General features: G+C 40.7%; 2 protein-coding genes across 3 annotated transcripts in view; one reads left to right on the top strand and one right to left on the bottom strand.

The window, feature by feature from the left end:
* The window catches only part of SERPINB5 (serpin family B member 5), a 57,902-nt gene that overhangs the window by 23,445 nt on the left and 8,897 nt on the right, over positions 1–25,560 (bottom strand). Inside the window, exon 2 of the mRNA XM_061995831.1 lies at positions 12,655–12,726. The gene's annotated coding sequence lies outside the window, so the exon portion shown is untranslated. The remainder of the gene's footprint in view (positions 1–12,654; positions 12,727–25,560) is intronic.
* Positions 4,172–25,198, top strand: VPS4B (vacuolar protein sorting 4 homolog B). 2 transcript variants are annotated; one of them, XR_009818688.1, is made up of 11 exons: positions 4,172–4,294; positions 7,545–7,656; positions 9,024–9,174; positions 10,516–10,583; positions 13,451–13,570; positions 13,804–13,960; positions 15,410–15,558; positions 15,735–15,816; positions 18,605–18,824; positions 20,961–21,164; positions 21,761–21,846. XR_009818688.1 is itself a non-coding variant. In XM_061995828.1 (11 exons), the coding sequence occupies exons 1-11, from the start codon at positions 4,268–4,270 to the stop codon at positions 23,794–23,796; spliced, it is 1,326 nt and encodes a 441-aa protein (XP_061851812.1). In that variant the 5' UTR covers positions 4,172–4,267; the 3' UTR covers positions 23,797–25,198. The 2 variants fall into 2 exon arrangements, 1 of the variants encoding a protein (XP_061851812.1); XM_061995828.1 differs by lacking the exon at positions 20,961–21,164 and adding an exon at positions 23,695–25,198 and having other exon boundaries at positions 21,761–21,898.

Here is a 25,560-nt window from a genome sequence, read left to right as displayed (position 1 = left end):
TTCAGTTATATCTGCCATCATTTTCCCAGGCTATTTTCCTGATGTGCTGGATTAACCTCACCGTGAAGTACAAGCATATATACCTGGAGTCATTTCATTGCCTAGCATAAAGTAACTTAATCCAGAAGAGAACACATTTCATACATAGACACACCTGACTAAAAATTGTAGTGCATCTTCAAGTACTTAAATATTTTGTGTTCCCAAGGCTGAGAACTAATCAGAAAAGGAGTGAAAAGTAACATAATTAAGAAATCCAAAGAGTTTAGCTCAAAAGGTACAAATTCAATTTTTCTTTTCCAGGGAGACACAACTAGATCCATTACTATACTATGCCATGTGGCTTCATGTTCTCTCAAGACAGACTAAAAGTAGGAGATGGAAGAGAAAATGTGAGGTTTTGAATGCCAGTTTTTTAGAAACAGACAATCCATCCTCCAAACTTGGTTTAAATGGTATTCCTCTCAACAACCTACAGCCCCATGGCCTTGCCCAGCCATGCTAGGGCTGCGTCTGACCCTATTTACCCTCATAGGAGCTGACCCTAACTGTTACTCATGGGCCCACATTCCAGCCTGGCCTTGGCCTGTCCCCAGCTACCCTGCACCTGGCTGGGGTCATGGGACAAGCCATGGACATGCCCTGATCCACCCAAGGAGTTGTCTCAGATTTGCTAAAGAACTGATTGGTCTCACAGAACAAAATCTAAAGCCAGTGGCTGGTGGTGACAGTAGCAGGTTGTGCCAGTTGTGAGATAACAGCTCTGGTATGTGGGAAGGGTGGCACGTGGCTGCAATGTGTGACCAGTGACACTCAGGTCAGGGAAGAGCCAGGCATGGACAAAATCCATGCCCAAAGGACACTTCTCCCTCCTCTGTTCCTGTGCAGAGCCTTCAGGCTTTCCTAGAAGGGCTGTTTTTGTCCAGGGAAGCCTCTGCCTTTTCTACCCACTACTTCTACCTACACAGATACAGGGGAAGGTGAGAAGGGAACATATCAAATCCGGAAGGTCCTACTTTCAAAGCAGGGCTCTATTTTCCTTCAATTGTTGCTGCAGCTGCTGAAGAAAGTGGTGCAAAGACCAAGGACTCTGAGAAACTGATCCCTGACCTGTGGCGGAGATGCTTGGTATGGGATGGGATACAGAATCTGAGGACAACTTACTCCTTAAAATCCAGTGTTTCAAGTCTTGTCCCAAAGCTCACCTTTGCCTCTAGTGCCATAGATGTAACATGGCTTTATTTTTACTTCAGTCTTTCTGATCCCAAGTACAGTTTTTGCTCTTTCCCTCCTGGATTCCACAGCTGTATAACACCTTCTATACAACACCTTCTCTGCACCCAGACCCTTGAGTGCACAGCCCTCCTCTGCATTGCTGGCATGGTTTCAGTGCTATTGAAAGTGGTTATGGATGGCAGCCATCCACCTGGGAACACTCTGGGAATGCTAGGAATAGGTGCACTTGCACGTCTGTTAGAGGTCCAGTCTCAGGTATGTGAGCTCATTGCTTGTACACCAGACTAGATCAAGGTATCATAATAGGATTTCGACAAGCTGAATTTTTCTTGCTATTTTGTTACTGACAGCCTTCGTTACCTCAGTCAGATTGATCTTTTCACGGCATTTGATCAGGACCTTTTTTCTCTGCCTTATCTACCTGCATGGTTGAATTTTCTAAGGCAGTGTCATCTAGTTAATACCAAAGTCTCACACTGATACTAACATTAGTCATCCCTAGCTACCTCTCACCTGCCAGAGGAGGAGAATCATAGATAATGAGGATGTAGACATGACGTATTTCATTGATGTATCTATCTATTCTTGGCCTAAGGTGTGCACGCAACGTGCAGCATGGACCCCTTCCTTCCTTCCCCACCAAGAGATGGTATTTCTTGACTGCTTACTCAGCCTTAAGAAACACAGATCATGTATGCCTGTGCCACCTAATATCACAGCAATGTGAGTAACATTGCTGCAGGCAAATAGGAGATGGGCTTAGCTGAGATCAATAGCTACCTATATTAACACCTTTAATATGTTTTATTTCTATTACACTTGACAACAATCTTTATGATATGGATTCTTAGAGTATGGTAACACGGAACTTCAGTGCCAGAAAGTATTAGATAATGTGACAGTACTTGTCCCTCAAACTGAAGTAATGCTCTTGAAGTGACACTTCATCAGCTTCTCTGGAATTAATCCTGATTTCATTACTCAGCATTCAGATAGTCTTTCCTCAGGCAAAACCATCTGCAAAGTTCAATTATTGTAGGAATGCTGTATGAGTAAGACTTAAGTAAGGAGAGCAAGATTTAGCCTGTTATCTGTAGACACAGATGCTTTTCTGGTTTATTTTTTTTAAAATCTCAGTCACATTTGCAGGAACCAGATGCTTTTTTGTATGGAGTTTCAGAAGCCAGTGCAGAGAGGCTTTTACTACTTACACATGTGTCACATACTTCTTTAGTCCTAAGTCTAAAAGCTAAATATAACACCACAGATTTTAAAATCACAGGTACAGATGACACAGGCAGAAACTTTAGCAAGAGAAACGTGTCTGAGAATACTCAGTTACACTAACCAGAATGGAGAGGTACAGAAAGAAAGGGAATTATATCCTTAAGGAAGCAGGGTGTTTTAAACAAAAAGGAGGTTAAAAGTCGAGCAAAGGTTCCATGGTGGCATAATCAACTGTGAAAAGCTAAAAAGGGTATTTTTTTTCAACATGCTTTGAGGAGGGAATAAGAGTGGGAAAGAAACAGATATATGTGGTTTAACTTCAGCACTTCACACCACTAATACTATGCTTGAGCCCTGATGACAACACAGCTGAAAGGTTCCTTTAGAAAACATCATCTGTCCCGTTGTTGTGCCAATTTCAGTTTTCTCTTGTGACAAGCTCAATCTGCATTTTCTCCACCATCTCTCTTTACTATCTCATTTCCCAAAGCCTGATTACATTATTTAATCATAGGTACATCATGCCTTTTCACATTTGCAATTGAGCTGAGAACAGCTGTTACTGACCATGCCTAAAAATCGGCCAAAGCGTCCTCCAAAATGTGGCTATATGAAGACACCAAAATAACCCACCAACAAGACGACTTAAGGAAAAGATTACCACAACCTTCTCAGGTATAGGGATGGCTGTGGGTGTGCCTTTCATCCTCAGCCTACTGACAGTGCCAAAAAGCAACGGTATTTATTACAGAGCCAAACCAAAAAGTGACACTGAAATTGTTAAGTCAAACGTGCATTTGTGTTAGTTGGAGGTAGTGAGCAGAAAGGGGTTTATTAATCTAGTGAAGTTTCCCAGGTAGTTATTTTGTACCCTAAAGGAATTGCAGCAGCACAGGGAAGGATGGGGCACTAATTTGGCAGAACGTTCATAAATCCACACAGCAAGCTAACTCCACAGAACAGGTTTATAATTTACCATGTGTTCTGAGTCACTTCCTCCGTCGCCCTCTGCGGGCATCGCCCATAACCTGAGTTTTATTACTAACCCCCAGGTGAGCAACACTCAGCAGCACATGGCTTATTGCGAACACACTACGACGTGGTTCTGTGAGTAAAAAGCACTCAGCGCTTGCATCAGATTATGCGACAGTGCCAGCGATGGCAGCCGAACCCTGGGGGAAGGTGGGTGCAGAGGTGTCAAAAAGTTTATTGACTCTTAGCGTGAGAGGGGAAAAAGATGAATTTTACCCTAAGTACCCTGCAACCCCTCTACTACACACACCCCAGCAGCGCGAGCGCCAGCCTCGCAACTCCGCATGCGCAGAGAGACCGCGGCGCCGGGCCGGGCGGGGCTCCCCGTGAGGGGCGGGGATCCCGGGGATGGCGGGACTCCTGTGAGGGGCGGGGATCCGGGGGGCGGGGATCCAGGGGCGGGGCTCCCGGGGCGGGGCGGGGCTCCCCATGAGGGGCGGGGCTCCCGGGGACGGCGGAACTACTGTGAGGGGCGGGGCTCCCGGGGGGCGGGGATCCAGGGGCGGGGCGGGGCTCCCCGTGAGGGGCGGGGCTCCCGGGGATGGCGGAACTACTGTGAGGGGCGGGGCGGCGCGGGGCGCGGCGGGGCGCTGACGTCAGGGGAGGTGCGTGGGGCGGTGCCCGGAAGCGGAAGCGGGGCGGCCGGTGTTCGGGGGGCGGAAGCGCGCGGGGGAGACCGCGGTTCGGGGTCTGTGGGGGCGGCGACGGCGGTTCCGTCACCGGCGGGCGCGGGCCTGCGCTCTCTCCTCCATTCCCCGCCCACCGCTGCGCTATGGCGGGTAACTCCGGCAACCTGCAGGTAGGACGACGCCGGCCCTGGTTGGGGCGAGACGAGGCGAGGCGGGGCGGGGCGGGGCGGCGGCCCGCCGGCCGCAGGCGGAAGGGAATGGGGTTGGGGTCAGCAGAGTATCCTGGACCGGAGCTGAGGGTCAGGGAAGGGGAGCAGGGAGCGCAGGCGTCTCCCTTCTCTCCTCGGGGCCGCAGGCGGAGGGCCGCAGGCTGCCTCTGCCGGCAGCTAGGGAGGGTGTCGAGGGGGCTCGGCGGTCATGGATGCCGCAGGTTAATCCCTTCACCGGCACTGGTGTTGCCGGCGGCGAGCGCAGGGTTCCCGGCGAGCGACAGGGACCGCTGGCCAGCGGGGCTTCACGTCGGCCTGGGAAGCAATGTTGCCTCTTGTGGTCTGTACGCATAGTTGGGCCTGGGTTTCTTCTGAGGCTGTTCACTGTAGGAAGTCTGCTTGCTCTGTTTTTTTAGTAGCGTTAACGCTCATTTAGCCTTGTGTAATCAGTTCTGCATCTACTTGGCAAAACAGATCGAGAAATGACCTGTTAAAAGTAATAATTTTTTCTTCATCTGTTTTTGAACCATGAGACAGAAAACTACTAGAGATAGCCCAGTGGAATGGCTATGGGACCTAGGGCTGTCTACTCTAGAAAAGAGAAGAGAGGGGAGTTTATCAACACTTATAAATAACTGAAGGATGGATGTCAGGAGAATGGGGTGAAACTTGTTTTTGTAGTGCTCAGAGACAGAGCAAGGGGTAATGAACATAAGTTGGAACATGTGAAGTTACACTTCAACGTCAGGAGAAACTTTTTTGTTGTTCAGGTGAGGGAGCCCTGGCACAGGCTGCCCAGGGAGGTTGTGGAGTCTCCTTCTGTGGAGGCTTTCAAAACCCGCCTGGACACGTTCCTGTGTGACCTGATCCGGGTGAACCTGCTTTAGCAGGGGGTTGGACTGAATTATCTTTAAAGGTCCCTTTCAACCCCTAGCATTCTATGATTTTGACATCTTTTCTGTAAGCTCATTACATTCATGTGAATGCTTATACTGACAAAGCCAGGGGAGATACCATAGGATCTGAAACACAAATAAAACCTGTTTAAGCTGACATTCTTTTTGATGTTTATCAAACTGTCAAACCATAGCCCGAGAAATACCATTTGTGCCACATGGATAGTTAAAGCTGACCTTCTACACCTTAGTTTATACAGCTATCTGATAAATTATTTCATGTTTTGTCACAGAATTATAGAATGGTAGTGTTGGAAGGGACCTTTAGAGATCATCTAGTTCAACCCCCCTGCAGAAGCAGGTTCACCTAGATCACGTCACATAGGAACGTGTCCAGGTGGGTCTTGAAGACTTCCAAGGAAGGAGACTCCACACCCTCCTTAGGCAGCCTGTGCCAGGGCTCCCTGTAATAGGTTCGGACACAGCTATGCTTGATAGCTGTGTTCTTCATCACAGTGACAGGCTAAGATGCCAGCTGATGTAATGGAGTACCAGAGATGGGAATCCAATATCCAACTAATAGTCATTGGGTATTTACAAGTAGAGTATACCAAAACCAGTCAAAACATGAGTAGACTTCTTTCTGTTTCAGAGGAGCAGGGATGCAGCATGCTCTGTTTTCTCACAGTTCTGTGTTTATGTCATTTATTCTTTGATTTAGTATCACATACATCCCTGTCTCTGTTGAACTGTGTCCAGGAATCGTTAAACTGTTCTATGTTAATCTGAGTCATTAAAGGGACTTAAGCACTTAAAGAAGAAAATCATTTCCTCTGGGGGTTAATTTTTGCTCTTTTGCTGTGTTTGAATGGCGTGTAGAGGGGCCTAATGGAACCAACACAGAGTGAGCAGCAAGGAGGGAATTGCACCTTCCTACTTGGTAAATCAACTCATGGGGTTTTTTCAAAAAGAAAAGACTTAAGTTCTGTTCCAAAGAAACTGATGCTTTCAGTGTTCCAACACTTGCCATAAGAGCACTGGAGAGCCTGCTTTATTGGATCATTGGTTTTAAATAAATTACTCTTTGAATTCTGGTAGATCTGTTGAGGTGATCCAAGACAACAACACAGATAAAATTCTATTGCTCATTCTAGAGAGATTTTGCTGTGTCTTCTGTCATGGTTACTGTTTACTACCTTTGTTTTGCCTGAAACACAGACTATTGGGATAGTGGCAAGGGTATCTGTACTGGAATGTCTAGTGAAAACTCCTTACTGCAGTTGAAGCTCTCCACTTTGCTCTCTGACATAATCAACCAGAGCATACTGACAATGCTTAGGAAAAGAAGCTGACTGAATGTGGAAGAACGTGTGAGGAGCAATAGAAGATTTACTTAGTGTTGGTTAGCTAGCTACCTGACTGCCTTTTTCAATTTAACACAAAATGGTCATTAAAACTGACAGTTTTTATTGTCCTGAAGTGATATAAGCATTCCAAGGAGCAAAGTGTAATGAAAGGTAATAACTACTTCAGAGAAAAGGAGTTAGCGGTGACACCAAGAAATCCCCAGGCCAGTGTGTGCAATACTGTGGCTTAGGCCACAGTTCTATCTGGAACTAACTCAACAAATAATTTGAAAATCCAGCCATAACATCTCCTAGAACTTTTCTTGAGGCTTGTAATTTGGGGCCATTCTGTGGCTGGTGAGGGTTTTTTAAGCCCTTTCACTGGAGTGGTAATCAGAACCTGTCACTGAGAGACAAAGAACGGAAGTCATTCTAGAGAATCCAAACAACTAGTTAGTGTTTGAGGATGTCTCCCAGCACAGCATTGAAAGAGTGGTAGTGCTAGTTTCAGTGCACTGAAATCACCTACTTCCTGTAGCAGCTCTGCCATTGACAGGGTTTGTTGATGTCTTCAGTTATAGCTCAAAGTCTGTGATTAGAAAAAAAACCCCAAACTCAGAACGGATTCCCAAATCTTTCCATAGTAACTGCAAGAGGAAAAAGGAAAGTAAGGAAAACTTCCCAGAAGAACCAGCAGCAGTTTCAGCCCAGTACATTCTTCTCACACTTTTTCTGCACTAGTAAATTTCATCGGCTTGTTTATCAGTGTTCATAAAAGGATAGAAATACTGTGTCACCTTCAAAACCCCACCAGAGGCTTGCAGTCACCTCACGTTCAACTTTTTGGGGTAAACGTTGAAGAGCAGAAAAACTATCTGCCAAAAACCAGTCAGAGCAACAGCTTTAAAATGTCTCTTTGGTCATACTAAATGCTCTCATGCAGCACTTAATGATTTGCTTGTGTTACAGAAAGCAATAGACCTTGCTAGCAAGGCAGCACAAGAAGATAAAGCAGGAAACTATGAAGAGGCCTTCCGCTTGTACCAGCACGCTGTGCAGTATTTTCTTCATGTTGTTAAATGTAAGTGAAGTGTATTGGATGATTAAGTAGAGTTTAGTAGTCAAATTGCAGAGAGTAACCTCTTATGGAGACAGTAGTATTTAAATTTGTACTATCATCATCAGTTGATACTTGCTAATTGTAATTTGACTGAGATCATGTATTTTGCAGTTTTTGCTTTTATTAGGTTGTGTACTTGCTCCAGTCTCATAAGAAAGCAGATGATTTTTCACCTATGTTTTGTTTTAGGGCTTTTTAAGGCAGGGATTTGCTGTCTCTCTTGGATTTCTGTAGCAGTGTTTCAGGCTGGCCACTGTCCTAAGAGATGTGACACAAAGTACAGGAACCCCTGTATTTCTGTTGTGCTGAACACCATGTCACATAAGAAGTCCTTGCTGTATCTACAGAGACTTTTTTGCTTCTTAACTCACACCACTTGCCTTTCTACAACCTCTCTGCTGGCATTTTTTACCTCTTTAATGTCACAGTCTTGCTGTTCATTTTGGCCAAGAAAATGTATGAGATGGATTTGTATGTTGTAATTTTTCTTCAGTTTCCATATTCTCATTATTTTATGCCATGTCACACTTCTGTGGAGCTTTTGTCAAGTGTATATATGCAAGAAGTGGGCTTTCTTATTGTAGGTCCAGCCCTAATGGAAGTGACAAAAGTGCAGTTACAGATCTTCATGATTTGAAAAAATCCCACTATTTTCATTAGAGTTGCTTAGGATCGTTTTTGTTTACTCTTCCTATCCATTTATATCTTATGCACTTTACCAGAAAGCACTTTCTGTGCTTTTAACAATACTCATGTACTTTTGAAAGCTTTACACTTAAACTTAGCATTGTTAAGTTTTGAAATAGTGATTTGAAATACAGTGATAGTGGCTAAGAGAACAGTGTGGCTGTTGCACCACAGCTGACTCTTTCAGATATTTTATGGGTTTTTTTTCTTTATGAAGTGAACATCTTGTAAAATTAGCAGGCTTTGGAAAAACAAAGTTTGCTTCTAACTATAAGTTGCTTAGCACAAGCAGATTCTCCATGAGCTGTTTTAGAAAGGGTGCTATGGAAACAATGTATATCAGCTTGAAAGGCTGACAGAAAAGCTTCCAGTGCCATTGCCCTTAATGCTTTACGGTCCAATTTTAAGCCAAAGGTGTAGGTTCAGGTGTATGTTTGATTTCTGGTAGGTGGTGACACTCTTCCTGCCACTTCTTTTCATGCCTAGTATAGTGGAAAAACAAGTGATTGAGGTGGTTGGTTATGTGGTGAGCTCTCAAAGGGTATACTGATGAGATATAAAGAAGAGATTTAGTCTTGTTTTCTGATTGATGCACTTGTGTTTTGCTGTTAACAAAGCGTTGTTTCTCTTCAAACTCTCAGATGAAGCACAGGGTGATAAAGCAAAACAGAGCATTAGAATGAAATGTACAGAATACTTGGACAGAGCAGAAAAGCTGAAAGAATATCTGAAAAAGAAAGAAAAAACTGCACAAAGACCAGTTAAAGAGTCTGGTCCTACTGATGGAAAAGGGTATGTTTTTGGAGAAGGTAAAGCAAAATACTTTAAGAATTCAGCTTATTCTAAAATTCAACTCTTCAATTCTCCTTTTAAATAGTGTTATTTAAATGCTTCAGATAACTGCTAATGCTGAAATACAGTGGGCTAACAAAAGGAAAATAACATGAATTAGTATCACGGGCATTTCTGTGCTTTTTCTGTAAACTGTATGAACATGTGCATAGGAAATTCACCGAGGGATGAAAGCTGTTCCAGACTAACATCGGCACTTATGACAGTGAGCCCAATGACCCTTAAAAGTTTTCTGCATTTAAATACTTACAAACAAGAAAAGAAATTCAGACTGATGATTACTGGGGCCTAAGTCTGGGCTGTTTCTCCCTTGATAGGATAGGGTGAAGATCTGGAAGATGGACTGAATCACTCTAATGCCCCACTGCTGCCTAGTCTCTCTGCTGCTTTCCTTTTATTAGATTTGTTTTTCATTTTGCATGGGACCTGAACAAATAAAGCCACCTGAACAAGCAGAGCCTCTTTTGCATTTGCCACTGGCTTTATGGGGATAAAGGTTGAGAATGATACCTTCTGGTGGGATTGCCCTCTTTAGCAGTCCTGAACAGCTCTCATTCCTCAGTTGTCTCTTGATCTTCACTTAATTTTCAGTCTTCTCCATTGTCTACTTGTCACATCAATTTTACTTTTGCAGCTGTACTGTGTTATGATGGTTTATAACAGAGGGAATTGGTAATATTACAGAGGCTACGTGTATTTTCATGACCTCCGCTTCAGTTGTTCACCGTCTAGTCTCTTTTACTTTCAGTTTTCTTTGTTCTGACAGGATGGGGATGTAGACTTCCTTAGTACTAGATGGAACTGACCAAGTCCTGTTGCAATTCCAGATATAGGACAAGGGCCAATATCTACAAATGAACCATTTTAGCACTTCCATGTTGCTTAACACAAGAGCTTCTGTTTCTTAAAATCTAGGTCAGAGCATGTAGAAATGTGTTAAGAGGGCTCAGACCCATAAGAGGAAGTTGGGTCACAGAATCACAGGATGGCAGAGGTTGGAATGGACCTCTAAAGACCATCTAGTCCAACTGCTCTGGTCAAGCAAGGCCACTTAGATGAAGTTGCACAGGAAAGTTGAAAGGGTGTGGAGAGTGAATTAGAAAGAACGTGGCACAGAAAAGCAGGAGTACAGTGATGTCATTTGTAGATATCTGAAAGCATCTCAAGGTTTCTTTCGTTCCTCAGACTGGTGGTTTTTCTGCTTTTTGCATTCTGATTTTTATCCGGAGACAGCAATCTCTTTTATTGTATTTCACTATGTGTTTCTTGTTTCCCAATCAGGAATGAGAGCGATGGGGAAGGGGAGTCAGAGGATCCTGAAAAAAAGAAGCTACAGAATCAACTTCAAGGTAATTTTGAAGTGTCCTTCAAAGTGACTTCAATCAAGCAGACTCCTATATTTTTGCCACCTAAATGTTAGAGATTAATTTCCTGTCTTGTGAGCAGCTCAACTAGTGTGTACTCTTCACATACAAAAGCATGGTCTTTATGGAAGCATGAGTTTGTGTGCCATGAAAATATACAGTGAGGATGTTGATATGTGTCTCCTCTACCCTGTGCTTCATGTTAAAGTTGTACCTTTTATCAGGATAGCATTTTCCTGCAGGAGAAGTCGCAAGATCCCAGCTACACTGAGTCTATACTCTTAAGCACCTTGGAATGTTGCCTAGAGGCTAAGGTAACAGACATCATACAAAGAGTGTAAGCAGAACTGTTTTAACAGAAAAGCTTGTGCTCAAGTTTAGGAGTTGAGAACGTGGGTTCTTACCCGTTTATAGTAATGGGCAGCATTTTTTCATAATCAATAATGATGCTCTTCCAGCTGAGTAACAAAATAGTTTGAGATTTTGAACTGAAATGCCAAGTACGGTCAGTGATGCAGTGTATAACAGCTACCAGGAGTTTTGTACACAGCAAAAAAAGAGACTTTGTTTGATATTTATTAACCTTTAAGGATGAAGAACTGTTCAGAGCTTCCCTGTCAGAAGGTGTTCATAAACCTGAAGACATTTTTTTGTTCTCTCCCTTACAGTCTGTGTAATTTAGGAGCTGTTGTATCATGTTTGGAAATGTGCCATGCTTTTTCTATTTCTCCCCACATTTATTTAATTCAATGCACAGTTACATGGGACAGTTTCTTACATTTTAAAATGACAAAGTCCCATCTCACACTATAAAGACATTGCTTCTTGCCACATTAAGCAACAGTTCTTACTTAAATAAATAGTTTCTTGCACCCACCACTTCTTTAATACTCTATAAAATGTCAGTGTTTTTGCTTGTACATTTGATTGCTTGAAAGTCAGAGATGTGAGATTCTTAGTACTTTTAAACTTAACATAGGGCTGTTACTCAGAGAAGACAAGCTCTGGGCAGCCTTCTGAGTACTCATTTTAACTTTGCTTTTCACATCAACCACAGAAATTTCTCACATTTAATTTTGTTGCCTTTTTACTCCTATCTGACTGCCTTGTGGAACTTTCCCAAATCTGTGGGTATTTATGAAGATTTTCATTACAATAGCAACTTGGCTTATTGCAGGAGAAGAGATCAGTAAAATTCAGACTGGATAGCAGTTGTGGGTCTGTTGTTGAGTATTATTGTTCAGATTTTTAAAGGCTTCTTGCAGTTTATTGCTTAACCTTCCAACTATTAATTTATACTTAAAGAATTAAAAAGCTTACTATTCCAGTTCCGTTTGTACTCTGGTACAGGAAATCAGTGCAGTGATTTCAGTTACCATGCTATGTCTGGTGCAGGTATCAGATATTTCAGTTTTGAAGTAATGTCCTGTTCTTATCTGAACTGTTACCTTTTCTGCTAATTATTTTAGTGATGGAGCCCATAGTTCTGAGAAACTGAAATGTAATCAACCTTGCAAAAGAATTTAATATGTTGGTAGTGGGTGGTTGAATTAATTCCAGTATATAGATTGCAAGCTAAGACAGATTGCATTCAGCTTTCTCTATAACATTTTTAGCATCTTTAATAGTATGATGTTGCTTTTAGACTCTAATTTACAAATTATTAACAGCTGCAATTGGTAACCGAAATTGTTCAATCTGACTTCAATTGTTTCAATCTGAAATCTGTCAAATTTCAATCTGATAGGAAAGGAATGCAGCAAAAGAAAAAATCTCAAAGGAGACACTTAAAAAGTAAGCAAGTGTTGTTTGCTTTACTCATTAGCCAGTGACCAACAGTAATTTTTCGATCCTATAGAAGAGAAAAAGTCTTAAATAACTTCAGAGCTCTGAAGGCTGAAGGTGAAAGTGTCAAGAAAATAGTGAGTGAAAGCCAATTGTGAAATTACAGAAAGCTTCTTGTAGAGAAATGAGGCAATCAAAACTTTCAGTGTATTTCAGTACTTTGATAAGCATTGGGTTGTTTGTCTTTTGATCATCTGAGACTTTCTCTTACCTTTCGGATTTGCCTTGGCTAGGATTACATGATCTAATATGCAGTTACTTGCTCAGATCCAAGTTGTCCCATCTGAAAATAGTCAAGACAAAACCATTTTTAGTACATCAGGATAACCAACCTGAAGTCTGAAGAGAAGGCTACACTACAGCTCACTGGCTAAAATCAAGCTGATGTTCTTGATTGAGCAAGATGAGATTTAGTGACAAACTTTGAGAGAATGTGGCTAGACTAAAATGATATTTCTGCACCTAAGCAGGCTCCATATAACCTTTCTGATGTTTGCAGTCCTAGCTCTCAAAGCTCTTTACCATTAGATGATGATTGTTTGCTGCACATCTGGAGACAGCCAACAACTTTCTTCATCTGCTGGAGAATCTTATAAATCCTGGACTAGTGCAGCTATGTTGCTTCTCTTGTTTAAAATGGCATTTCAGATTTTGTGGGTGATTTGGTGAGGAGATGGTGCCTGTGTACCTATTAGAGAAGGTACTGCGCTGTGACTACTGAACATACTTGTGTTGGTCACTTATGGACTAGCTTTGACCATGACAGGACTTCTACAAACTCTTGAATTTTCTGGTTATCCATGCTTTGTTGTGGTAAAACTATGTGATAGATTTCTGTAGAAATAACATGTAGAAATGACAGTATTTACTGTTTATATCTACTTAGAAATGCCTTGGTTTTATTCAGTATGGACATGGACATTAATTTCTTCAGTATTTTGTGTTTTTTCAAACATTGATTGTGAAAAGATATGCACATCACTGATTTACACAGTCTTTTCTTACAGGAGCAATTGTTATGGAGCGACCAAATGTCAAATGGAGCGATGTTGCTGGCCTTGAAGGTGCCAAAGAAGCACTTAAAGAAGCAGTGATCTTGCCCATTAAATTTCCACACCTGTTTACAGGTCAGAATTACAGCATTTATTGCTACTTGGCTGGTCAGGACTGGCACTGGGGGCAGAGTGTTATGCTAATGTATTAAAGGCTCAAGCTGAGCTCTTAACAAAGAGTTCGTGACACATCTGATGAAGTTTCATGGTAGATGTGGAAAATCTCCTGAGTAAATCAGAGAGGCTTCATCAGAAAAACAAATTCAGTCTTTCTGCAGAATTTTGAAGACCTTATGTTTCTCTTGCAGGAAAGAGAACACCCTGGAGAGGGATTCTCCTGTTTGGACCACCAGGAACAGGAAAGTCTTACTTAGCAAAAGCTGTGGCAACAGAAGCAAACAACTCTACCTTCTTTGCAGTATCTTCCTCTGACCTTGTCTCAAAGTGGTTAGGTGAAAGTGAAAAGTAAGTCAGAGTTGCCAGAGGTCCAGGAAAACATTGTCATGAAGAAATTAATCTAGAGCTAGAGAAGTTGCTGTATAGAAATTGAATTTGAGGGAAGGGTCATGTCTTTTTTAAAGAGAAACTCCAGGTATTTCTATGCTTCATGCTGCAGTGCCATATAAAAGTGTCATCGTGTGCTGGATTTTGTGCAGCTGCAGCTGGACCTCTCTTCGTGATAGTTTTTCAAACTAGCACAGAAATTTCAGGAGTGCAATGGAACTCATTCCCTTTCTGAACTCAACTCTGGTTGCACACTATAGCGGTCTGAAGCGTTGGAGTACTCTTGGCATCTCTCCACTCATCTGTCACAGCAGCTGTGCTGTCAACGTGACATTTCTTTGTCCATACAGAGGTGATTTTTCTTTATCCCAATTTCAAACAAAATCTAGAAGACATAAGAAATTTGCAAAAAGTGAAAGGAGGGGAGCAGCCACAAAACAAAATTTCATGGTTCCCCATGTTACCTCTTCATTTGTTGTTACCTGATATGTGAAGAATATGAGGAAGTTACGTGTTGGCTGCAGTCTAGAAGTGCAGGAATTTGTCTGGCCTTCCAATGAAGATTTCCTGAGCTGAGGAAAAGCTTTGCCCTTGTTATACAGCAGGGACTTTCATTTCATGATGAGAATACTTGTCAAAACCATGCTTTAGTAGTTTGAAGTGTGGGACAACTGAGCAACACTATTTAAAGTTGACAGGATGAGGAAGAAAGACAATTAAATCAAGTGTTTGAACCAGAGGTTTTTTTCCCCCAAAAAAGCTGGAAACCTTAAGTTGCTTTTCTTCTGTTGCAAAAGGAGCACAGAACTGGAGTCTAGTTTGTCATTTTTCCTGTTTGACTTCATTTGAATCTATTTTGTGACCCTTAATGCTGTAATGTGAAGAATTTCCCAGCATGTTCTTCTTTCTTTTCCTTTTTAACTTCATAAAATGTGTTAATAACACATTTGTCTAGGTTTTGGAGGTGGCTTTTTTTTTTAACTAACTTTTCTGAACATACGAAAAGTATTCAGTGAAGTTGTATAAAGTCATTGTACATGTTATTTCTCACAAAATCTGGAGTTAGGTTATAAATGTTAAAGGAGAGAAAGCCTTGTTCTTTTGAATCTATCTAGGGTGGTGGATTTGTATTGCCCAGGCTGTCTTGTAGAAATGTAAACTGAGACAGGGCTTTTTCCTGCAAATCCCGTGCCTGGAGTACTCTAAAATGTTTCACCCGCCTTTATGCTGGGCCATCTCACTCAGTATAATGCTCAGTCTCAGAGCTGGAAGAGTGTTGTGTCTTTGAGTATCTTCAGGTTAATTCCTTTTTTAACTTTCTCCAAAAGGAAGTGACTGTACCATAACCTTAAGGTACATGTTTGTACTGGTGTAATCCTGAAGATAACTGAAACTATTTCCTTTTTTAAGGTTAGTGAAAAACTTGTTCCAGCTTGCCAGAGAAAACAAACCTTCTATTATCTTCATCGATGAGATTGATTCTCTCTGCGGGTCGAGAAATGAAAATGAGAGTGAGGCTGCCAGACGGATAAAAACAGAATTTCTAGTTCAGATGCAAGGTAAGTTTGCTTGCTTTTCGGAATTCATCCAAGGAATTAAGATATGTATTCTAAGTGTGGCTTCCATGAGAACACTGAAAGAGATCCACAGTTCCACCCTGCTGAATTCTGATGACGTTTTAAAACAATCTCTGTTTTATCATTTAAACGGTGAAATTATTTCTGCCCTGACACAGGGGTTGGTGTAGACAATGAAGGAATCTTGGTCTTAGGAGCAACAAACATACCCTGGGTTTTGGATTCTGCAATCAGGAGAAGGTATGATGACATTTTTTTCATGATGTGATGAAATTCACAACTGTTACAGGGGTTCTGAGACTACTTGAGGTAGTAAATCCAGCTCATGTTTGCAGGGTGGTGTTCTGCATCTCAATTTCATGAGATGGACTGAGTCAATAACAGCCCTTTGCCTCTTTAAAGAGGGAGGTTGTTCACTCTTATTGGCCCTGTAGTTGATTGATGTCTTGGTTATATGGTTGTGCTTGAACAAGAAGAAAATTCTTCTGTTTCCTTCTTGGTTGGTTTTCTATGGGCTTAAGGGGCAAATTACAAAGCATGCACCTCAGAAGGGCAAGAAGGAGTGCAGCTTTCCTTTTCAGTTGTTAAACCATTGAGTGGCCTGACTTTTCATGGACATTTAACCTTATGTTACACAAACACCTTGTTTTTCTAATGATCAGGCATACTTGTGATTTTTTTTTAAGCGCATGTTTTAACCACTGTTTGTAGATAAAGGGCTTCCATGCCTGTATCTGATTAGCTGGATCTTTCTTTGAGCTACAGAGGGCAAATACAACTATGTGACAAATATGATTGTGATGAGGCCACAGCTTGGATAATGACCATTGTTGTAGGCTAAAGAAACAGTACTTTTTTTGTGACTATCACTGACTTTTCTTTCTATACTTAACTCAAGCTGGCCATACTTTAGGGGTTGGACCACATGACTTCAAGAGGTCACTTCTAACCTGTATGACTTTAGTTTTGTGTGAGACAGATTTAAAAGTGAACGTGTTGCTTAAAATATTGAGCTAATCTTGAAATTCCAGCTCTGGGGTCTACCGTACATGCCAGATAGACCTGACAGAGTGGGCCCAGATGGAGACCATGAAAATGAGCAGAGGACTGGAACACCTCTCCTGTGAGAGAGTTGGGATTGTTCAACTGGAGAAGAGAAGGCTCCAGGAAGACCTTATTGTGGCCTTTCAATATGTAAAGAAGGCTGATAGTAAAGATGGAGAGATGCTTGGGGTTTTTAACCTGTAGTGACAGGACAAGGGGCAACAGTTTTAAAGTATAAGAGAGCAAGTTTAGACTGGAGTTAAGGAAGAATTCTTTTTTATCACGAGGGTAGAGAGGAAGTGGATCAGGTTACCCATTGAAGCTGTGGATACTCCGTCCGTGGAAGTCTTCAAGGTCAGGTTAGATGGGGCTTTGAGCAACCTGGTCTAGTGAAAGATGTCCCTGCCCATGGCAGGAGAGTTGGGCTAGAGGGTCCCTCACAACCCAGATTGTTCTCTGATTCTCTGCAGTGGCAAAGAGGAACTCTCTAAGCCTCATAAGACTTGAAACTTATACAACAGTCACAGCAATCAAATTAATTTTTCATGGATCTGGACCACTTTGTCTTGTACGTCAAATTAATTGTGTTCTACAGAATTAGAAGTTACTCTTATTTTGTTGGTGGGAGGTAATCCCCACTGTGAGAACAAATGGTGCTTCAAGGAAGAACTGCAGTTATCCACATTTTATATACTGACAACTGTATTGAGAATATGACTACAAATTTGCTTCCAACTAAGAAGTTTTCTTTAATTTAGTTGGAGGCTTTAGAAAGTGGTTATGTCAGCTTATCAGGCAGTTCTTCCTTTGTGTGTGAAACCTGTTCAAATATACTTCAACACTTAGATTTTATTCCCTGTTTTTTCTTTTAAAACAAACTCGGCTGCAGAGAATCTGGAAAAACTTCAACCTAAAGAGAAAATCTGTCATGAAAAGGAAGTAGTTATTGGGTACTTGAAGTACATGACAGTCTCAACTGTGTAGTCTGCTGGGTAGAGGATTGGACAAACTAGTTTGGAATGCAGGTGATCTAAGGAATTCTTGTGTCCATGTGCCAGCTGAGAGAGGCACTTTGAATTAAAAGAGGAATCAATCTGATTTATACTAGTTGGATATGAAATAATACTTGGAATTGATTTGATTATTTTTCAAAATAGGGTGTTGGGGTTTTGTTTTTAAAGTGAACAAACACCACACTTCAAATGCAAACCCATGGATATTCTCCTAGTGTTATTAGAATTTATTAGATCAGAGTGTTCACCTTTATAAATACATAAAGTAGTCTTCAAATTTTTTGTCACCAATGTGTCAGGCTTTTTTTAGTAGGAATTATTATCAATTTTGTTAATGTTTAAAAACAGTCCTTTTTTTGAAATCAGATTTTCTATAGTAAAATAAAATACTTTAGTGAAGGTTCTTGTAAATCTCTTGGATATTGGAGATCTTATTAACATTTATAAATATCTAAATGGTGGGTGTCAGGAGGTTGGGACATCCCTTTTTTCTATAGTAGCTAGCAACAGGACAAGGGGTAATGGGATGAAGCTGGAATACAAAAAGTTCCACTTAAATATAAGAAAAAACAATTTCACTGTTGAGGTGAGGGAGCCCTGGCACAGGCTGCCCAGAGGGGTTGTGGAGTCTCCTTCCTTGGAGGTCTTCAAGACCCTCCTGGACATGTTCCTATGTGACCTGATCTAGATGAACCTGCTTCTGTAGGGGGATTGGACTAGATGATCTCTAAAGGTCCCTTCCAACCCTACCATTCTATGATTCTATGTTCTGGATGTTAGCTTTTGCTAGCTACAGTATTATTTAGGAAAATAGGTTGTTAAATATTTGCTTTAAAATGTTTTTTAAAGGTTTATAATACTGAAACTGCTTCTTTCTAATCTGTTAGGAACAAACTCGGTTCCTATTTGCATAAGCTTCTTTCCACTGTGCAGCTGCATGAGCGTTTGGGTTTTTTTCTTTCCTAACCCAGGTTTGAGAAGCGTATTTATATTCCTTTACCTGAGGACCACGCCAGGGCTGCAATGTTCAAACTTCACCTCGGCTCAACTCCAAATGTCCTGGAAGAATCAGATTATCGGGAGCTTGGAAGGAGAACTGAGGGCTATTCTGGTGCAGATATAAGCATCATTGTACGTGATGCACTGATGCAGCCTGTTCGAAAAGTGCAATCAGCTACTCACTTTAAAAAAGTAAGTAGGAACAAAAAAAGAATAGAGTTATTTCATCCCTGAGAACTATATTGACCCAAAAATTCCTTGCAAGCAAACTGAATTTGGTTTTGGGTAATACCCTACACTTAGGAATGTCCCCTTTATCAATCAGGACAGAACTTGGGTATTCCTCCTCTTTTCTTGTTTTCCTTCCCCCATTTCCCTACCACCCCCACCATAAAGTCTGGTAGAGCTAGTTTCTGAGTATTCATGCTGTGCAATCCAAGATCTGATGGCACTTCACGTCTCTAGATTAAAAGCTTGCAGTTTGAAGTTTCACTTTAATGGGAATGTTACAGGGAGGCTCTTTCTGGATCAAGTTACACAGTTCTTCACATTTTCCCAGCACGTTTTTAACAAATATATCCCTCATCCACGCAGGAACAGATGGATTATAGTGATGCACATTCTGCTTCCTTGGCATATTGTTCAGACTGAAAAAATTAAACTTCTTGCAGTGTTCTGGTAAAAACATTGAATCAGTGTTACTTGTAATAGTAGTAAAGGTCCAAGACAACTAACCAAGGTCTGTGTTTCATTGGGCAACTGCTGTAGCGTGAAAACCTGTTTACACTTACTTGGGTGCACTCCAAAGACTATTGTATCTGTATTGTTTGGCTTGCAGTTATCTCTACCTACAATGTGCTGACTTCAGAAATACTTCTAAATGTTTGCATATCAAAAACTCTGACAAAGAACCAACTAGAGTTCTTTAGCACCAATTTAAATCCCTTAAATCTGGGAGCACCTTTTCTGTCCAAAGGATTCACACATATAGGTCTTGTTCAGTCAAAGTAATTGTTCTCTTATAAACTATTAAGCTCTTCAAGGAAATAAAGAAGTGTCATAATGTTATCAGTCGTTATGAACAGTTCCAAATATATAGAGTTCCAAATACTCACAACATGTATATTGGTTAAGTAGAATGATATTTTTCCTGTGTAGGATATTTTTTATGGGTAGACTCACACTACAGGTATTTTTTGCTTATGTTTTTACTGCAAACTTAGATTCTGGAGAAATTTGTATCTTGGGTGGAGGTGTTCTGCAGAGGTTGTTGCTGCTGTGAAGAGAAGCTTTCATTTGTTGCTCCTTAAAAGAGCAGGTGTGGGGTTGGGTAAGGTGGGAAAAAGTTTAGATCCAAAACTGTCAAGAGATACATTCCATACAGTTTATGTTGGCAGCAGCTCTTTCTTTTCTCAGTTACAATTTCTTTACTAGTAACTCAGCCTAACATAAAAAGGTTAAGCGCCCTAAAGTGAACAGCTACAGTTATTTAAAACTGAACATAAGCTTTTTTTCCATGTAGTTTCTTCCAAGGGAGAAATTCGGCTTACCTGCTTCTGCAGAGGGGTTGGACTAGATGATCTCTAAAGGTCCTTTCCAACCCCTACCATTCTGTGATGTCCAGTATGGTGCAGTGTATGAGAAGACCTATGTAAGTTTCCAGAGTCTGCATTGAGGAAACCTTGGTCAATTTTGTAGTTATTACAATAAACCTGCAGCCTGTAATTTCCATAAAGGGGAATAAACCAAAACCAATCCACAACATTTGAAAAGAGGCTTTGAGGAGCTCATCCCATTTTGAAAAGTAGTATTTTGAAACTCTGATTTGATAAATTTCTTCTAAGGGCAACTCAGTAACACAAAAAAATAAGCAGCTGTTTTGATCTAGATGCTTCCTTCCCTTAAGCAGAGATGCCTCTAGTATTTATCCATCGTTGACTCTAAGTGACAATGACATTTCTGGCTAAAGAGCTGTTACCTTTTAGCCTTTCATTCAGATTTTGAGCCATCTGAGACACATCCTAGACTACCACAGAGCAATGAAACATCCTCAGTTGTCATGATTTTCAGAGCAACACAAAAGGAATTCTTACCTCTTTTTGCCCCCTAAAAAGGAAGAAAACCCCCCCCACAACTGCAGTACTTTGAAGGCTCCAACATAAGCCAAGTTGATTCCACTTGTGTTGTTAAGTACCTATTTTTGTAAGCAAAATCTTAGCTTTAGGAGTTATTTGCATCATAACAGACAACTTGCCCCAGTGAAACAATGCTTTCCTCCATTATTGCTAACTCACTGTAAACCATTTCTTGTTCTATGTGATAATACAGATTTGTCAGAGTGCATCTGGAATATTATACTCTGTGCTCTCCAGCATCGTGCTTTAAATACTGTCGGGAATCACAAATCCAGTTCTCAGCTGTTAGAAATACCCAGTTAGTGTGGTGTCTTTCAATCTTTGCATATGATTTGGGCTCCTCTGGACATGTGATGCTGCAGATAACGATGAAGGAAAATAAAACTTTGGCTCCCAGGTAACATGTTGGAGAAAGAGACACCTTGTGCAGCTTTTTTTTGGATCTGTGCATGTGTCTAGAAGAAAAAAAAAAGTGGTTTCTGGCCTCTCACTACATTGTCTGTGTTTTCTTCAAGTGCTTATGATGTGAGGTCAGAAAAAGTGCTCAGAAATTTGTCCTGCAGTATGTCAAAGACAGACAAAGGCTTCCTGACTTGAGACATGCTCAAGGATAATTATTGAGAAGATTTTTAGGAAACTGTTAAGCAGTGATAAATTGACTCCCAAAGTGAGCAGGGACTAAGAAAGGTGGCCCTCGCCAACTAGATTTCCCAGCGTGTTAGTTTTTCACAGAGACCTGTAACCTTAGGAAGAGCTGGCTCGTTGGATTTGACCTGATGTGAATTTAATTATCTGGCTGCATCTGCATGTTTTCAAAGAGAATGATGTCAGTATATTGACACAGTTTGTCTTTCACAGGACAGGTCTTCCCAGCAGGTGGGGCATCTGCATAAAATCAAGGAATGATTGCTCTAAAGATGCTGCTCAGCTTCTAGTTTTTAAGTTTAAAATGATAACTCTTCTAAACTGAGTTGTTTTGGTTTGTTTTTTTAGGTAAAAGGACCATCAGTGTCTAATCCAAATACGATGGTAGATTTGTTCACCCCTTGCTCTCCAGGTGATACTGGAGCCATAGAAATGACATGGATGGACGTTCCAGGTGATCAATTACTGGAGCCTCAAGTTTGCATGGTAGGTATTCTTTTGTAGCATTTCTTTCTTACTGTACAGAACTCTGAAAAGAGCTGAAGGTAAAGACTCTTGTGCAAGACAATTAGATGAATTTGCTTTCAGAAGTGTTGGATGTACCAGGTAACATTTGAATTCCCAACACAGAGTGTTGCAGTGTGGCAGCCAGCCGTCTATCCCTAATAAGCATCCCTTTCTTACAGTTGTAGTCTACTGGCATGCAGCTGCTGACCTTTCATCAATAGACATCTTCTGGCTCTGCCACTGTTCTTTCACTCGTCTTTCATTCTTTTAAAACCTTTGGGACCCCTGCCCCATGATTTGCTTCCTTCCCATCACTCTGTAGCATTGATACTGGCAAATGGAAAATTATAGTCAGTGTAAATTGGGAAATTATGTGCTGGAGGTAAATATTGCTCATGAAATAAATACAAGCATAAACAAGAACATGTAAAAAGACTGTGGATGGAATGGTAGTTTAGGTTAAATATAATCACAGGTGATAAAGAGTTCTTTCAGCTGTTTTCTTTGTGCATAGTAAACTATTTGCTTCAGTCTAGGGAATAAAATGTCATTTCCAGACAAACCAAAACTTTAGTTCGCTGCTTAACAAAAAATATTTGCTGGACAGTCATTCTGTCCCAAGAGCCACAGAAGATTCTGAATTGAAGTAAAGTGTTTGAGGGAAGGACTTGATAATAAATCTGTGCTGTTGTCATTTCCTGTGTGCAAACAGCCTTGTCTTGAATGAAAGGAATCAGTGGGTTTCATGGGGATCACAAACCTCTAAAACAGTAGGCACTGCTGTGTAAATGTAACTATCACTGTATTTCAGAAAAACCTTGTCTCTGCATATTTTTATAATGAGGAAGCACAAAAGGATGCATGCAGGTGCAGACCTGCTCCAAAGTTCTGCCTGCATCATTAATCCATCTTTCTTGGAATTCAACAGCACAATTCCTGCTGTGCTACTAATTGTACCTGGGCTCTGCTGCATTGTACTTGCATAGGTGGTTGTTTCAGTGTCCCAGATTGGTTCTTGTCCTTAAAAAGATCAGGCTTTAATTCTTTCTAGGCAGAGTACCTCTAGTCTGAGACAAAAATTAAGTCTAGAAAATCATGATGGTAGCTTTTGGGTTTACCCAGTATTTTATGGTAATATGAGATCTTGGACATTTTTTTCAGTTGCCTTGGTCTAGGATTTTATTAGTTTTCTTGCCCCTTTTTATTCATAGAGTGTTTTAACTGCTGATTTCAACTTCATAGACCTGCAGTTTTTCTGAGCTCAGTTTTCTAGTATTTAAATATTAATGTAGGGAATTAAGTGAATCCAAGAGACAGAAGTTACTGGTCATGAACAGTAACACTTTGCTAGAGATGAATCACAAGGTACTGTCCTATACGAATGAGTGCATGGGAACATCTGATTATTTTCAGCTTAAACTGCTCTAGTTAAAAGATGAGTTGAAACTGTCAAAAAAAAAAAAAACAACAACAAAAAAAGAAGAAGTTCAGTTTTCAGTAGAAAGAGATGAATAAAACTTGAATGGATGAGTAGCTTAAACCTGAACCTGAGGTTGTGGTTCTGTTATTGGAAGACTCACTGACAGTTGTCTGTCTGCACAGGCTTAAAATGCTGCCTCTGCGCAGAAGTGGTTAGGCTTAAAGTTTTCTACAAACAGGAGCTCCAACGATCATCATGTTTTCATGGGCTTTTTAATGCATGTGTGTCTTGGCAATGAGAGTGTGGTACAATCCTTGTTTCTGAAAACCCTTGCTTTGTGTTTTTTTACTGACAGAGTGATATGCTCAGGTCACTGGCAAGCACAAAACCAACAGTTAATGAACAGGACCTGGAGAAGCTAAAGAAGTTTACAGAAGACTTTGGTCAGGAAGGCTAAACCAAAGATACATGTGGAGCATTAGAACTGGGGTTTTTTTTTCTTTCTTAAGTATTCTTGTGTCTTTATTGATGGCACTTCAAATAAATGCCAATAAAATCACTCCCTTCTTACTTTGCAAAAGGAACAGAAGATACCTTTGCAAAGTAGGTTTTTGTATTGTATTGTTTTCCTCAGATGTCTATGAAATGTCTTCTATTGAAAAATATTATGAAAATACATTTTTAGGGTGAGACAGCAAAGTGATGTGGTAACATCTATTAAATACTAGAAAACTTTAAATGATTAGTTCAGTTTTAGGTATTACATTAGACCTGGGTACCAGTGAGTTTTAAACTGCCAGTAGACTCAAAGAACCCTTTTTTGAGGGGTGGAAGAGGAGCTACTTGTTGGGTGTTTTCAGTTATCAGTCAGTCAGCCTAGATATTAATCGCTTTCCTTTCCTTCAGAACTGTTCCATGTCCAAGACAAAACTGGCGCATCAAGCATACGGCAAGTGTGGGTTCGCTGTTAAAGTAAGGAGGAAAACACTGTGAGGGTAGAACTACACGGGCCAGTACTTTGTTTCAGTGATGGAACTGGTATTTGGCTGCTTCTGCTATGCTGTGTTCAAATTTTGCCTTAAACAGCAAGCTATTGTTTTTAACTCTTTACTAGCTGATACACACTGGCACTATGCAATTTAGCAAAGGTATGTTAAATTCAAGTATGTTGGCAGGTGTTTTGCTGGATGTCTCTTTTTGCTATCATTCTTATGGGTTTTTTTTAAGTCTGGATTTACTTTCTGACAGAGAAAAAAGCATCAGTAATACCCTGTAAGATTCCACATGTCAAATCTGGCAAGACATAGGTAGTAGATATTTTAGGAAATACTTCCACATGAGAGGAGAGTACAACAGATGTTTTTAGACACAGACTTTCCCAGTGAGAAATGAACTATTGCATACAGGTTACATCAATTTAGTGCTTAAACTTTGAGAGAAGGCTGGCACTTTAGTACAGAAGTAGCACTTCCATTGATCTTTTTTTTTGTTTTTTCTGAAGAACTACAAATTGAGATGTGCCTGAATGTAACTTACAACACTACAGTGTCAGCATCGAGTTCGTGCCTTGTAAGTTTGCACTGGCTGTAGATAGGAAACATCCCTAGGGTCCCTAGCACAACGTGTCCCATTGTCATCGTGCAACTCTGTCCTGCGTTTGCTTTATTCAACTCACATTAAAAGAAATTTGCACATTTTGTGTGTGTGTGTGTGTGTGTTACAGCTACACATACACATCTTTAATCATCTTTTGATGGGGTTTAGTTTCCTTCATGTACATTTTTTGTGTACTTTACAAATCATAGGACGGGTGAAATTTGCTGTACCTTAATGAAGTAAAAAGTTATAGTACAACGTCAGCTATGTTTGAGTATTTCTTCAATGTTCAAGTATTTACAGCTTGATTTTTTCTTTCCCTTTTTCTATTTTTTAGACTTTGGTTTTTATGTTTAACAGCTAAACAAAATATTTAGTTAAAAATTCTCTGACCTGCAAGGTGCTGAGCTTTTGTTTACTAACATGATGAAACACTTCTGAAATCGTTGCTACACACAGCTTTACCTTTGTCTAGCATTGGAATGTGTAAATGTGAATCAGTGGACTGCACAGCTTTTTGTGGAACTTTTGGGGAGGTGTGGAGGGAAGGCAGGAATTAGTAAACTTAATCCTCATTGCAACAGGATTGCTTTCTGTAGTTGCCTCTTGAGAACACATTAGAAGT

The sequence above is a fragment of the Colius striatus genome, chromosome 4 (assembly GCF_028858725.1).
Source record: "Colius striatus isolate bColStr4 chromosome 4, bColStr4.1.hap1, whole genome shotgun sequence".
Classification (NCBI taxonomy): domain Eukaryota; kingdom Metazoa; phylum Chordata; class Aves; order Coliiformes; family Coliidae; genus Colius; species Colius striatus.
The sequence above is the reverse complement of the archived record's forward strand: the minus strand, read 5'-3'. Positions and strand labels throughout refer to the sequence as shown.

Coding starts and splice junctions, on each gene's coding strand:
- VPS4B (XM_061995828.1), top strand. CDS start 4,268: ATGGCGGGTAACTCCGGCAACCTGCAG. Junction 4,295..7,544: donor GTAACTCCGGCAACCTGCAG/GTAGGACGACGC, acceptor CTTGTGTTACAG/AAAGCAATAGACCTTGCTAG. Junction 7,657..9,023: donor TTTTCTTCATGTTGTTAAAT/GTAAGTGAAGTG, acceptor TCAAACTCTCAG/ATGAAGCACAGGGTGATAAA.